General features: G+C 39.5%; 1 protein-coding gene across 2 annotated transcripts in view; it reads left to right on the top strand.

Moving 5' to 3' along the window:
* ARMH3 (armadillo like helical domain containing 3) overlaps window positions 1-16,381 on the top strand; it is a 174,351-nt gene that overhangs the window by 57,023 nt on the left and 100,947 nt on the right. For both annotated transcript variants that reach the window (XM_054581406.1, XM_054581404.1), the window contains exon 20: window positions 1,170-1,258. In XM_054581406.1, the coding sequence (XP_054437381.1) occupies window positions 1,170-1,258 (89 nt within the window). The remainder of the gene's footprint in view (window positions 1-1,169; window positions 1,259-16,381) is intronic.

The following is a 16,381-nucleotide window of genomic DNA, read 5'->3' as shown; positions in this document are numbered from 1 at the left end:
TCTTGTTTGCTGGGAATTTTTTGATTAGTGCTTCAATTTTGTTAGTTGTAATTGGTCTATTCAGGTTTTTTAATTCTTTCTGATTCAGTTTTGGAAGATTGTATGTTTCTAGGAATGTATCTATTTTGCCCAGGTTGTCTAATTTGTTGGCATGTAGTATTTTCTTGCAATCCCTGGCATTTCTGTGGAGTCAGTTGTCACTTCTCTTTCATTTCTGATTTTATTTATTTGTGCCCTCTCTCTTTTTTTCTTGATGAATCTGATTAAAGGTTAGTCAATCTTGTTTATCTTTTTAAAGAACCAGCTCTTGATTTTATTGATCTTTTGTATTTTATTTTTTTAGTGTCTATGTCATTTATTTCTGCTCTGATCTTTATTTTTTTTAAGTACAAATTTTGGGGAGATAATTCTTTTTTAAAAATTTATATATTTTTGTTGTATTTTGTTTCCACTACCATTTATTCCCCCATACCCTCTTCTACCTCTCCCCCCAACTCTACAATCACCACATGTGTTGTTGGGATGTGAATACTGTTGAATATTCCTGTGATCTAGAACAGCACTGTCCAATAGAGTTTTTTGTGACGATAGAAAAGTTCTATATTTATGCTGTCAAATATAGTAGCCACTAGCCATATATGGCTATTTGATATGTGGTTAGTGCAACTGAAGAACTGAATTTTTAATTTAACTTTTAATGTAATTAAAATTTAACTACAAATCAATTAAATATAAATATATTTAAATTTTAATTTAAATTAAAAATGTTTAAATAGATCTAAAGACTTAGGATCTTTAATGTGATTTTGGCCTGTGTTTACAAATTTGAATGCAGTAATCTAATTCTGGTCCATTCTTCTTCCAAGGAAAGATACTCAAGGGAATGGTATCAGTAGTGCCTAATTGACCATTGAATATATATGTGGTCAAAGCCCCTTTTTCCTCCTGAAAAGGGGAATTAGTGCAAGCAGTATATGTATGTATGTGTATGTTGGGGGAGATATGTAGCCACTTTAAGGCTGCCAGTAGAAGTTCTTTTATATATGTACAGATTCATATCCAGCATCTTTAGTTGCCTTAGCAAAGCTGCCTCATTAAAGAAAGGGCATCTTTGGTGAGTTGTACCATATTTTTAGGCTTACCCCAGTTTTTCCTTTTCTTTGTTACAGACGCTGCATTCAGGTAGTACATAAGCTACTTTGCTACCAGAAGAAGTGTAGAGTACGCCTGCATTACACCTGGCGGGAACTCTGGTCAGGTAACTTTCTCTTTTTAATTCATCCTGTTTTCCTTTATCTTTTATGAGTCCTTAGGCCTGGGCATAAAATGAAAAAAAATTTTTTAACTTTTTAGTTCGTTTAGGATGCTTCTATTTTCATTTATTTATTTATTTATTTTGTCATTTTAGCCTTGTCTAATCCAGACCTGGGCATGTCACATATCTATTCCATAGTTTATCTCTTATTCCCTCTTCTCCATTTTTTGGTCAGCTGTTAGAAACAATTGACTATTTCTTGAGTTCCAATGTATCTTCTTATGAGTAAGAGAGAGGAGTCAGTACAAACTTGGATTCTTCCTCGGTTCCATTTGGTGGCAGCATATGGACTATCGGGAGGCTTCTGTGTGTTTCTTCAAGATGAGTAATCTCAGGAGGAATGTCACAGGGAGAGGGGGTGTAGAGGGGGCGGAGAGATGGGGGAATCCTGTTCTTTGTGTTACATCTGGCATTATTACTGTTTACAGACAGTGTCAATTGTACCACTCCCCCTGTGCCAGAGACAAAAACAGCAAATTACAGTGTTTACTTTTCTCTTTGTATCCTTTTGGTAGCCCAGTAAAGTCACTGCCATCCCTGCAGGCGGGAAGTGACTCTTCTCTAAGGGTACAATTAATGCTGGCTTGCTACCCCTTTCTCTGGTGCAATTAAATTGGAGCTTAAAGGAAAGCAGAGGAGAGACATGTTCCCTGAGGCATTCACTTGCTGATAGGTCCTGTGGCTTTCTTGACCTGATGGTACAATAAAGTCTTCTCCAGATAATTATAGTGATGAATGGTTGCCCCACCCGTGGGAGAGCTTCTCTGTGTTCTCAGCAGAGGAGGGTGTCAGAGGCTTTTTAAGAAAAGGGCCAGTAACCCCGCCCCCTTCCATGGAATTTTTCTCACTTGTTGTGACATGTAGTTTCCTCCCAACCCAATTTGGCTTTCTAAATTTAGTCCTCCATAATGGAAAGTAGAGATCTTTAATTAATGGATTGGCAAGATCTTTGCAGTTACTGCCTAGATGGTGAAGCAGGAATAGGAAAATAACACTAAGTGACAATAGTGGCATTTTTGTATTTTATAAAAGACATTGTGTGAGAGTTTCAGAATGAGGAAATGTCAGAAGAGCTAAAGACAGATCAAAAGATAGAAATGACTGAAGTTAATAGAATTTCTTTGGTAGGAATAATTGTTTTTCTTTTGAAGGTTTTTATTTTTATTTTATTCTCATTTGAGAGAGGGGAAGAGGGGAAGAGAGGAAGAGGAGAGAGGAAGGGAGGGAAAGAGGGAGAGAGAAACATCGACTGGTTGCTTCCTGCATGCACTCTAACTGGGGATCGAAACAGCAGCCTAGGTATGTGCCCTGACTGGGAATGAAATGGGCAGCCTTTCAGTTATGGAATGACACTCCAACCAAGTGAGAGCCAGATCAGTCAGAGTAGAACAATTCTTTTTAATATAAAGGATTGCTGTGGTTGCCTTTGGATAGTTAATTATGTGATTGTTAGGCCTCTGAAAATTTAGGATTAGAGAGAAACATGAAAATGATGCAAATCTGTGGATGTTGGTACAGTTATAGAATTTAGGAGTACAAATGGTTCATGTATGTAGCTGGGATGAAGTTATACATTGTAGTACTGAAGAGTTGGTGGTAATAGTTGTTTCTGCTTGCTTTTGATTCTTTTCTGGTTTTATTTTTTTTAATTCTATTTTCTTTCTCTTCCATCCTAGCTCTCCCTTCCCTGGCTTCTGGGATTTCTCTGGCTCTTTTCCCATCCTCATCATCTGTTGTCCTCTTCCTCATTGCCCTATTCCATTGCCTTTCTATATTGCCTTCTGCTGTTCACTCTGGCTGTCTCCCTGGGGCCCTGGGCTTCTCATTGCCCTCCTGCCTCTACCTTGTATCCTGTCCTTTGTGCTATTGTTGTCATACATTTTACTTTTGCATAGGTTAGAAACCCCACCATGCATTGCCATCGTTTTGTTTAAAGAGGCAGTTATCTTTTAAAGAAATTTAAAAATGTCTTTATTTCTTTTCTGGCTCTTAACATTTCCCCATTATGGCTAGGAAATTATGGGGCAGGAGACCATTCTATGTTGGTCAGTTGACTTTATGTTGTTGAGTAGTTTGTGTGATGTCACCTCTGTTTCTACAGTAATTACGAGCTGTCTTAGGACTGATCGATCGGCATTGTAAGACCCTTGGTAGGTTGAGAGGAGGTATATATGAGTGTCATTAGTGAGACCCTGGGTGACTGCCTGCTTTTAAGGCATAGGCTTTTGTACTAGAGCTCTCTGCCAAGTGAGGTTCGCTCCTTTTCTTATAGAGACTGGATAAGTCCTTCTGGAACCCTGGTTCCCTGTGTTCGTACACGGAGTATACAGTGAGATGTAGAGCAGCAGGTGTTAAGGAAAGCTGCAAAATATTATACTACATGTGATGTATCAGAGCCCATAATAATGCATAATATTGCAATCAGTGAATATAAATGTGGCTCTGGTGGATCCACCCACTCGTTGGCTAGTGCCACCTCTCTTATGATGGTATGCCCATGTTTTCACTCTTTCTTTGCCTTCTAGACTTAGGGATTTGAGGGAGGTGTGTGAAGACTTTTAATGGCAAATATGCTTATGTATATAGATGTTTGCCATACATGTGCTACAAACTTTAATTGAATTTTATTTATAAATGAGATTGGCAAGGCATATGTGTTGTTAGATTGGACACACAGAAGTCCTTGGGTGTCTGTGAAGCAGTTGGCTCGGGTCCAAATGCCTTTTGTCATTGGGAGTGTGAGTGTTTAGTATCACTGTACTTCGATTGGTGATTTTTACTTGTATTTCTATGCTGTTGATTATGGTACCTTTTTGTTTTGGGGGAAAGGTCCCTATATAAATTCCTTTTTTTTTTTTTTTTTTTTAAAATCTTCACTTGAGGACATCTTTTCATTGTCTTTAGAGAGGGAGGGAGGGAGAGAAAGAAACATCAATGCAAGAGAGAAGCATTGATTGGCTGTCTCCTATTCGCTCCCAGACCAGGGATCACACTCGCCCAGGCCAGGGATCGAACCTCCAACCCAAGCATGCACCTTGACTGGGAATTGAACCTGCAACTCTTTGGCTGTGGGACAATGCTCTACACCAGCCAGGACCCTATGTAAATTCTTATATGGAATTCACAGGCTTTTTCTAATGGACAAGGAGAATCCAGCTGTGTTGGTTAGGGATTTAATTCTGCCTGATATGTTGGTTTTATATAAGTCTTGACCTACTCCCTGCTGCCACTGTCTATTTATATGATGCCTGTCACCATGGTATCTGAGTATGTGGGGAAATATATTTAAGCTAACTTCAACTAGAATATGGAAAGGACTCTCGGTGCCCTCTTTTCAGCAATTGCTTTTTTTTCACTAAGTTAGGGAAAGTTCAGTAGCTCTTCTCTGACCTATAGGCTACCCAGATCTCCTGTGTTGAGTACAGTGAAAAGTTAGTTCTTAAAACTCTGCTCTCATACAGATAGAAAAGTGGGTTTTAGTATAAGATCCTAGTGAAACAGTTTTTTACCTTTGAGAATGTAATGAAAGATACAATTTTTGTGTTCAGAAAAATGTCTATTTGTACATTCATACTGTAATTTCAGAGGTAATTTCAGGAAGTTCGTGGACCCCCCGAGAGCCCCTTCATGATTCCATGTTAAGAATTTCTATCTTAATTTTAGGTTCCATGGATTCACAGTTAATTCTCTTTTCACAGAACATCTGTGAAAAAATTTAGTATCTTGTTAAGTATTTTTTCCTGTATTTACTGATCAAACTGCATTCCTTCTGGGAACTTTAGCTTAGCAATCTCCTCTCTTGGTCACTATGCTTTATTTCCTGTATCTTCCTATAGCACATCAGCTTCTGTTTTAGCATATCACATCATTTTGCTATGTTTGTATATGGCTGTACTATGTTTTGTTTATATCTATCTATCTATCTATCTATCTATCTATCTATCTTCTTAAAAAGTTCCTGGAGGACAGGGTTTGTGTTTTTATTATTGTTTCATCCCCAGTACATCACTTGGCTTATGATCGGGGCTCAGAAGACATTTGAAAGAGTAAATAAATGGATATGTAGAATTTCCATTAGTGATGAATCAGCATTCTCTTAAAGCAGCACAATGTTGTGTTTGAGCCTCAACAACGTCAACAATAATAGTAGAACGCAGTAGAATGTTTGCTGTTGTTTCTGTTGAACTAACTTCATCACCTTTTTTTAAAAAAAATTTACTGGTATTAGAGAGAAAGAGGAAGGGAAGGAGGGAGGGAGGGGGAGAGAGAGGAGGAGAGACAGAAACATTAATTTGTTGTTCTACTTATTTACGCATTCACTGGTTGATTCTTGTATGTGCCCTGACCGGGGATCAAACCCACAATCTTGGCGTATTGGGATGCCACTCTAACCAACTGAACTACCTGGCGAGTGTGACTTTGTCACTTTTTAATTTGAGTTATTGACATGAAAGGAAGTGATGGGTAATTTCTCTTTTTGTCTCTTTCTGCCTTACCTAGAGATACATGAATTGCTTTTAACCAAGTAAAAATGGTAACTGATGGTTTCTAAGTCATTAACCAAAGAATGAGTAGAATGTTTAGAGAGAAGCATGTAGTTGTTGGAGAGGGAAATTCTTGAACAGAGCTTCATGGAGTCAACTTATTTTACTTCCACTTGAGGCAGAAGGGTCACTGCGGAGGCGGCCTGCATTTAAATAATGTAGCTTTCCACAGTCTAAAAACATGGGTCAATATAAAGGCAAATTTATACTGGCATTTTATATTTGACATTTATTTATAGATTACAGTCTTTTTAACCCTTTCACTCTGGTACACCCCTGGATGATAAGTCATTATTTTTGTCATCATTTGTGGGAGAAGGGAGTGGAGGCATAGAAGGATAAGCGACTTGCTAAGGATCATGGAACCAGACACTAAACAGAGTCATGATTAGAACTTAGAGTTCCTGACTCCTTTGCTCAGACGCAGATCACTAGGCAACATTTGCCTCCCTGCAGGAAGAAAGGCCCCTAAAGCCCCAAAACAATCTGTTCAGCTCCACTGTGCTAAAGAGCATCCGAAGCATTCACAGCTTTGTGAAAACGAGAGAAATTGTACATTGCCTGACCTTTCAGATACCCACTGGGAAAATGGAAAACCCAGAGAGAGTCACAGCTTTTTAGATCCAGCTAGTTCTCTCATCATTGGCAGAAGCCTGTGACTTCATGGTTCATGTGTACTTTGAGACTGGAAGTCGAGAGCTTTTCATTGGAAACTTATTATAATGTAGGTGTTGTTATATGGGACTGAAAATTTTCAAGAAAAAGAAGGCCATAGATTTATCTGGCAGTTCCTATATAGGTGTAGCTTTGACTGTTTGGTAGCCGCTCCTGATTTTGGGGAACTATTCTTTGAACTTTTAATCATTTGCTTCTTTTAGTTTAGTTTCTTTCTTAATCTTTATATCAATATAATTATAGACTCTTGGGAAGTTGCGAAAATAGTAGAGAATTTTTGTGTCCTTCATCCAGCTTTCTCCAATAGTGACATCTTATATAACTCTACATTACTGCTTCTTTTAGTTTTGAAGAGGGTGGGAAAGAACATAGCAGTAAACAGCTAGAGTAGATGGGAAGAGGAATTTCGGCAGCTGCTATTCCTGTTTTGTTTTTAAAATTGCTTTTTAAATTGTTCTTCCTCTTTCGCCCCAGTTTTCTCTGATTTAGGGAAATATGTTACAAGATGTATGCCAGGCTTGATGTACCTAATTAAGACTGCTCTAGCTTGCATGTGCAAAGAGATGGAGGCTTTTGTCTTCTGTGAATAATCAGTTCTTCTCAAAGTTAAAGTGTTCTAATATAGGGCATTAGAAGGTATATTTCTCTGTTTCTATAATTTTGTTATAAAAGATCCTGTACAGCAGTATAGAAAGCCTAGGACTGGAGAAGAATGCCAGGAAACTGTTTTTTTTCCCCCTTCAATTCACCACATTTGCCTAAATCCAAAATTTACACTATTTTGAATCTTTTTCTCATCTCCTCAGAAACTTGGCAGAAGCAAAAGATAAGAATTTCTAACAGGTTTAGCCTGTTAGAGGGAGAAAAAGATTCCCACCTAAAAACCCCTAAGAGTGAGCAATCTCTGTTCTTTTCTCTGCATATGAAGCTATTTCCTATCCAGAGGCCCATTAGCATTCTATCAACTTAGAGAGACAGAACAAGGAGTAGCTATGCTTTTGTTGCTATGCTGGTCTTAGTTCTAAAGGGACGTATCATTTAGTTTCATTGCTATCTTCATTCTCTGGATCTGAGTGAGTAGGGCAGGTCTATTACTGGTTTTCATTCATTTTGGCAGAAAGTAAAGACTTTGGATCTACATCAGATATATGGCCTCAAAATATACCTCATTGGCCTTATTTTTTAAAGAGTGACTTTGGCTATCTCTCAGTAGGGCAATGTTGGAAAAAATAAGCAGGTGGTATAGGACCCTAGAAGAAGTCAGTGGCCTCTGAGCATGCTTAGTTAGAGGCAGCTACACAGGAGTGAGGTATATGGGATCCTGCACTGCCCAGAGTCTAAGTTCCACCTGGGAACTTCCACATAAAAACTTATTTTCATGATAAAGAAGAGGGTGGGTAGTTACTGTGAGGATTGCAGTGTTCCAGGTAAATGGGGAATTGGAGATAGTTGAGAACCGTATTTTCCCTTTTAGCAGCTATACTTCAACAACAAGGAAAATGGTAGGACAGAACCTAACTTCGATTTAAAGAAAAAGGTTTTTTGTTTTTATTTTTCCAATTCATCTAGAGGTGTGTGAAGCCTTTAGGCAGATCAGCCTATTGATGTACTGATCTTTTTTCTTTTTTTATTGTGGTAAAATACACATAACAAAATTTACTACTTTAGCCATTTTTTTAAGTATACAATTCAGTGGTATTAAACATACTCACATTGTTATGCGGCCATTCACCATCTTTTCTCATAACTCTTTTCATCTTGTAAAACTAAAATTTTGTACCCATTAAACAAGAACTCTCCATTCCTTCCTTCCCTCAGCCCCTGGCAACCACCAGAATCTACTTTCTAAGTACACCATATAAATGGAACCATACAGTATTTGTCTTTTTTGTGAGACTTATTTCACTTAACATAATGTCCTCAAGTTTCAAAAAATCAGATTCTGCTCCTTCCCCAGAGTTTGCTGGGTTTTTTTACTGTTTTTCTTTTTATTTTTTTTAAACAGATTTTATTTATTTATTATTCGAGAGGGAGAAAGAAGTGAGAAAGAGAGGGAGAGAAACATCGATGTGAGAGAAACATCAATCTGTTGCCTCTTGTATGCACCCTGACCAGGAATTGAAATGGTAGCCTTTTGCTTTGTGGAATGATGCTCAACCAACTGAGCCATACCAGTCAGGACTTGTTACTCTTTTTGTTTTTTATAGGCTGTTTGTGCTGAGGATTAGCTTGAGCTGTAAACTTAATGTCTTAGGTATTTTCTGAGCCTTTTCTTGGGCATGCACCATCACTTTCTAACTTTCCCTGTATGTGCAGTTGTTTTTGAATGTCCTAGTCTTTAATTTCTGTTTTTCTAATGGGGGAAAGTGAAAAACGAAGGTGGGGGAAAAAGGGGTACTGGCCCTTTAAGTCTCCTGTAAGTCTTTTATCTAGAAGGTGAAAGGCTGGTAACAATGGGGAAGTACAATAACAATGGCTGCCCACCTCTATGCACCCCTAGGATCAGAAGCAGCAATTAGCCATCCGAGCACATATCCCCAGTGTTAGGAGGACGGGGTCATTTTTGCCCATCCTAGCTTCCACAAGCTGTGTGCAAGGTTCTCCAGGAATGAGTACACAAGCTTTTCCGCATAGCTGAGGGTAGGGGATGGGTAACTGTACTGGGCTAAATGCTGAAATGGACCAAAATTAACCAACATATACCATCCAAGTCTTCCAGAAGCTGCAAATCTTCATCAGAGTCCAGAGTTCCAAAATAGCTAATCAGACAGATTCTGCCAATGAAATTATTGTCTAGGTGGGGAAAGAGAGTCCTAGCACTTCCTACTTTGCCGTCCTCTCAGAATCCTTCCACTGCATGCACTGACTTTTGTGCAGTCTTCACCTGAAAAGGTTCGTAGCTTGCAAACAAAGCCATTTCATTTTCTTGTTTGATTTGTCAGCCTCTTGTTTCAGTGAGGTGCTTGGGTTTGCAGCCAGACAGATGCCTGTATTCTGAGAAGCCACCTAGTGTATTTTTAAATTATTCTTCTGGTAGGTGCTGGCGTCTAAGTCTTTTCTGCACCACTTTGCTGACTGACAGTCAGCCTACTGATTGCTGGCAATGTCCCTGAGTAATTGGCGATTTTATCCAGAGATGCTAGAATTGACTAGAGTTTTTATGCCTCTGGGGTTTTGGAGGCATTGGCTTGTCACACTAGTGCTATTTCTAGTCTGCCCTTTGGGTTCCTCTACCTTTCTCCTAAGCAAGTGAGATGTTAATATTTCTCTCCTATCAGTCACTATGAAATTATTTATCCATTTTCCCGAATGAGCTGGTTTTAATTTGGGATCTGTGGCATCTCATCCTAGCTCCATGCCAGGCCGCAAAATAGGACCTGGCAGAGTATTGTCTTTGCTTTGTATCTCTTTCTCTTCATAGTATGTAAAAGCTGTTCAAACAGACAGCTCTCTCTGGCCTGATTCTTCTGAGACATTTATTTGTGCTCTGCTGGAGGTTCTCTGTCTCCTTCCTGTTTTTAATCTTATTTAAATGTCATTCACTTGAGTTTGTAATTAAACCTCCCCTTTGCTTCTCTGAGGCAGGCGTCTGAGGTACCTCTTAATTGTGAATTTCCGTGGTTGGCTTGTTCCTCTGTGCACCTGGTTTACCTCAATATGGGGGACAGGTTTTAGTCCTGGATAAGTTCCCACACTCATTATTCATTCTAGTCTCCTACAAGGCAATACAATTTGCTGCAGCCTTCTCTCTCACCCCTTGAATTCAGAACAGGATAGGAAAATAATCCGGGGAAGTCCTCATGGTGTGGGAGTACATGAATGCTGGGAACACTTCAGCAAACAAAAGCAAACAAGGTTCCTTGTGGGGTTAGGGGGACCTGTGTAAGGTGGCAGGATTCTTAGGTGATGTTATGGAACTCCTCTCATTTGAAAAATAGATTGGTTGTCTCTGTCTCTGGGAATTTACTTTGGACTCCCGGAACCGTCAAGGTACCTGTTCTGGCTCAGCTTCCCAGAACCTGTACACTATCCTTTATTTTACCTGCATCTGCATACACTAAAGTCAGAACTGTTGTACCCTGCTGCTATACTTTATGCACAAGACTCCCCAAGAAAAGGAGTTTGGTCCAAAGCTAAGTTGTCTCTAGTACAAAAGAGGCAGCAGTTGCAGTCAATTTGTAGTTTTTGGAAAAGAGCCCAGCAACTAAGTTTTCAAAGTACCTGGTGGAAAAGACCTTCCAATGAAGAAACTGTGTGTATGGAGCACCCACTGCCCTATAACTTAAACCTATTGAATGTGTAATATAATACCTCAAATACTGCACTGACATAACTTTTTTATTTTTCGCTCAGGTTAAAGAGTATTTGGAGCCAGATATCTGGAGCCTCATTTAGTAGAGATAGCAAAATTAGAAGTCAAACCCAGATCCCCAAGGATTTCCTAGAATATTGTTGATGCTTCAGTGCATTGGTGGCTTTGTGAACTTTGCTTATTATTCTGAAGACTGCCATAAGGTTGGCTTGAAGGCAGCTCAGGGTTCATTTTGAATTTGCATTCCTGTTGAAGAATTCATGGCTCTCTGATGATTGAGTATACTTGGCACCTCTCCTTGCTCCGTGGAAGAGGAGACACCTTTGTATTTTTGGCCCTGTACTTAGTACTATGTACCATGATGCAAATTTCAGCCGATAATCAGTTTTACTGAGATTATAGAAAGTTGGGATGGAATGTTTGTGGGGATCAGGGGAGTGTCTGTGGAAAGAAAAACAATTGCTCTCTCTTTTTTTTAATATAAAATTTTTAAGTGTACAGTTCAGTAGCATTAAATAACTCCCAGTAGTGTGCAACCATCTCCACCTTCTATTTCCAGAATTTTTCATATTCCCAAACTGAATCTGTCAGATTAGCTCCAATTGGCTATGTGGCTTTGAGTAACTTATATAACCTTTGTGAATTTCAAGTTGGTCACCTGTAAATTTGGACCATTAATACCTACTTCATTGGATAGTTAAGAGGACTCAGTGAGAATAATGTACTTTAAGTGCTTTACATAATGCCAAACATCTAGCAGGCACCTAATAAATGTTACCTCACCTGCTATTTATGACCATTGTGTTTCTCCCTTTGAAAAGAGATGAATGCAATTTGCGGGAGGTGATTTCTGTAGTTAAGTGTCTCTTCTTAAGATATCAGGTAGAGGGCCATAGAAAAGAGGAAAAGGTTTGCAATACTTAGTGAGCTTCTGGCACAAGTATTAACTTGTCATTGTTGTCACTCAGCAGGAAGATATGATGCATTCCTCTATATGATATGTCTGTCTGGCATTGGTGTTTTGGGACAGCCTGCTCCTAGGGCTGTGGAGGATGAGGGACAATGAGAATTATCTACTAATGCTTAGAAAGTCACGTTCACCAAGCTAGTCCTCATCCAAAAAGATACTCTCCGTAATAAGCTGTGCCATTCTGGTGTGCATAGATGAGCAGCCATAGCCCACCTGATGGACAACTGTTTACACAGTAGTATTGAGTTTCTGTATCATAGCCTGTTCTTCTTTGGAAATATCACAGACTACGGGGTCAAGTCTCCGGTGAGGAAGAGTTTGTGTTAGCCTCTTTCCCCCTGCTTCCTTTTTAAAATTATTATTTAAAAATTGGAAACAATAAATCAAGAGCTTAAATTAAAAAGAAAAAAAGTGCATCTTGCTCCCTTCTCTTTATAGTGACTGCATGTATTGTACTTAATACCAAACTCTTAGAGGCATATGACTCATTAACAATACTATGTTTATACAACCAACTCCCTATCTATTATAGTTATCTTAACTCTTTCCTCTATGTACTGCTACTTCTATGACTGTCTTTGGAACACTATGGTTGGTAATGTGCCCAGATGGCACAAAGTAGACAAGTGGATCAAGGGCAGTTTTCTAAAAATGTCTGTGTGGAGAGTGGTGAACCAGGAGTCAGCCAGCATGAGCTCTGTTCTACTTGTGTGTTGGCACTGAGATCCTTAGTGTCAGTTCTCTACTCTCTTTGAACCTGCCCCTGACATGAGGCTATTTCTCTTTTCTGGCCTGCAGTTAAACCCTATGTAGGTCTCTATAACATAATAACTGTGAATGAGCCTGGCTATTAATTGTTTATACCCATTTTTTTTGTTTCAGTTCAGATTTTGCATAGAGAAAGGGGTATCTTGGCCCTCTCTAAAGTCCAGATCCAGTCACATTCCATGTGCAGCATATAATTTTGAAGGCAGTAACCCTGAGTGAGGAAAATAAGAAGTTCTAGTTGACAGTTATATGCTGTTCTTTTTTTATGTTTACCAGTTTATTATAAGGACTATTATAAAGGATACAGAGGAACAGCCAGATAAAGAGGTACATAAGGCAGGGTCAAGAACTGCTAAGATCTCAGGAACTTTGGTGTCCAAGGAGTTGGGGCGCACTACCCTCCTTGTATGTGGGTGTGTTCACCAACCCAGAAGCATTCTGAACTCCTTTTTTTATTTTATTTTTTTTTTAATGGAGGCTAATCGGTATGATTGATGAAATCATTTACCATTGGCAATTGAACTCAATCTCTGGGCCTTCTTCCCTTCCTGGGAGGCAGAGGGGGCTGAAAATTTTTGGTTTTTGTTTTTTATATTTTTTTGATTTCTTAAAAAAATTTTAAAGTACATTTTATTGATTATGCTATTATGGTTGTTCCATTCTTTCCTCTCCTTTATCCCCCTCTGCCCTGGACCTACCTTCCCTCCAGCATTCCTTTCACCCTTAGTTCATGTTCATGGGTTGTACATTTAAGTCTTTGGCTTCTCCATTTCCTATACTATTTTTAACCTACCTCTGTCTATTTGGTACCTAACAATTATGTTTCTTATTCTCTGTACCTTTTCCCCCATTTTTCCCCGTCTCCCTTCCCACTGATACTCCTCCATGTCATTTCTATTTCTGTGATACTATTCCTGTTCTAGTTATTTGCTTATGCTTTTGTTTCTTTTTAGGTTCAGTTGTTGATAGTTGTGATTTTGTCATTATTTTATTGTTCACAGTTTTGATCTTCTTTTTTTTTTAGATAAATCCCTTTAACATTTCATGTAATAATGGCTTGCTGAGGATGAACTCCTTAACTTTGCCTGGTCTGGGAAGCACTTTATCTGCCCTTCCATTCTAAATGATAGCTTTGCTGGGTAGAGTAATCTTGGGTGTAGGTCCTTGCCTTTCATGACTTTGAGTACTTCCTTCCAGCCCCTTCTTGCCTACAAGGTTTCTTTTGAGAAATCAGTTGGTAGCTTTATGGGAACTCCTTTGGAGGTAACTGTCTCCTTTTCTCTTGCTGCTTTTAAGATTCTCTCCTTATCTGTAATCTTGGGTAATGTAATTATGATGTGCCTTGGTGTGTTCCTCCTTGGGTCCAATTTCTTTGGGACTCTGTGAGCTTCCTGGATCTCCTGAAAGTCTATTTCTTTCACCAGATAGGGGATGTTTTCCTTCATTATTTTTTCAAAGAAGCTTTCAATTTATTGCTCTTCCTCTTCTGGCACCTCTATGATTTGGATGTTGGAACGTTTAAAGTTGTCCCAGAGGTTCCTAAGCCTCTCCACATTTTTTTTGAACCCTTGTTTTTTTTATTCTCCTCTCGTTGAATGTTTGTTTTTCCTTCTGTTCCAAGTCATTGATTTGAGTCCTGGTTTCCTTCCCTTCACTGTTGGTTCCCTGTATATTTTTCTGTATTTCACTTCATGCAGCCTTCACTTTTCCCTCCATTTTGTGACCATACTCAACCATTTCTGTGAGTACCCAGATTACCAGTGTTTTGAACTGTGCATCTGATAGGTTGGCTATCTCCACATCACTTAGTTCTTTTTCTGGAGTTTTGGTCTGTTCTTTCATTTGGACCATATTTCTTCATCTCAGCATACCTGTTACGCTGTAAGGGGCAGAAACTTATCTATTGGCCAGGGTGGGGCAACCCATTTCTACGTTGTGGTGCTGTATATGGGGGAGGAGTCAGAGAGGGAACAATGCCACTTGCTCAGTTCTTACTCTGCTTTCAGTCACTTCCCCTGCTACCCACAAGTGAATTGCACCCTTCTGGTGCTGATACCCAGGTGGGTGGGCTTGTGTATGTTCTAGGACCCTCCACTGGCCCCTCCAGCGGACTCTCCTGTGAGACTGGCAGTTTCTTCTGTTGCCACAACCCCCACAGATTTTCATAGCCAGAGGTTTTGAGGCTTTAGTTTCCCACGCTGGAACCCAGGGTTGCACAGTTTGTCTCAGTCCCCTGTTGTTCCTCCCGGTTTATCCACACACAAATGTGGGACTGTCAGGTCCTCCAGCCACCACCTTGCCAAGTGTCCTGTCTGCATGGCTGCCCATCTCCACCCCTCCTACTGGTCTAGATGAGTGTTTCTTCTTTAACTCCTTGGTTGTCAGACTTCCATACAGTTTGATTTTCTGGGAGTTCTAGTTGTTTTTTGTTTTTAAATTGGTTGTTATCCTTCTTTTGGTTGTGTGAGGAAGTGAAGCATATTTACCTATGCCTCCATCTTGAGGACTGAAAGTTTTAACCCCTGTTTTGTTTGTTTTTTTAATACACTAGAAGAGGAAGCAGAAAAAAAATGGAGAGAGGTGAAATATAAAAGAGAGAGAGCTGAGAGTAGCTATAGAGGGCGTGTTGAGGTGATTTCCCTGAGAAAAGCTGGGAGTCTTTAGGTGTTGAGAGTGAGTCATAGAAAGAGGTAGTAACAAGGTATTAAACACCTGTACTCTAAGTAGCTGAGGACTCAGAGAAAAAGGGAGCCAAATATTACATGAAAATAACCTGGAGCAGCCAGTAGATAGAGAAAGTCATAAACCAGAGTCCAGAGAAGCACTGGTAGCAGTAGAGTCCGCAAGTCTAAGCATACCGTTTATTGGCAAGCTTCCTTTCCTTTAACATTGAACTCCATCTGGCACCTTTATTTGTTTAATCTTACCTTAAGGGAATGGTAGAATAAAACACTAAACAGCAGACCAGGTTCTAGTCCCAATTTAGTTCCTGGCTAGTTGGGTGTTTTCTAATCCAAATATAAGGGCATTGTATTCAGTGGCCTTTAAGGTCCTTTCTAGCTCTAAGAAATCTATAATCAGCTTCATCACATCAGGTCAGAGGATAGAAGGCAACGTGTGTGTATTATTGCATAGAACACTGAACAGTTGATAGAATGAGTGCAAAGTCAGGGAGATGATGAAGGAAAATAAGCACTATTTCATGGGATATTTGGGGCATATTCTGTTGGTGAGGAGGAATATGGTCCCTGATGTCAGATGCTTGTGGGAGCCAATTTTAAGGTTGCTTTGTTCATTTTAGCTGTCCAGTAAATTCCCTCACAGGGGTGTCCAAACCACAGTCCGTGGGCTGTATGCGGTTTGGGCTATATACGAGTACAGCCCCACACAAAATTGCAAATTTACTTGAAACACTATGAGATTATTTTTTGTGTGTGATTATGTGTCACAATGTCATGTAATCACAAAATCACAATGGCCCAAGACAACTCTTCTTCTTCCAATGTGGCCCAGAGACACCAAAAGGTTGGATACCCCTGCTAGAGAATGGCTACTTTCAGGTGATAAAACCTTGACTTTTTTTTTTTTTTTTTTTTTTTGGTGGGGAGAAGGAGAGGTCTGACCTAAATTATCAAGGACAGAGTGCAGGTTTCCCCTGGCACTGACTTTCAAGTACTGTAGTGGCAGACTCTCCTTCTCACTACTGTTCAGCGCTGCTGATGTCTCTTGCATTTGGGACACAGGTCACCTCTTGTATTGTGCCAGAATTGCTCTCTTCCTCCCCTAATATTTATCAC

This window comes from Pteronotus mesoamericanus, unplaced genomic scaffold (assembly GCF_021234165.1).
Source record: "Pteronotus mesoamericanus isolate MK-2021 breed Mesoamerican mustached bat unplaced genomic scaffold, CSHL_Meso_final contig_657, whole genome shotgun sequence".
Classification (NCBI taxonomy): domain Eukaryota; kingdom Metazoa; phylum Chordata; class Mammalia; order Chiroptera; family Mormoopidae; genus Pteronotus; species Pteronotus mesoamericanus.
This window is presented reverse-complemented; position numbering and strand designations above follow the sequence as displayed.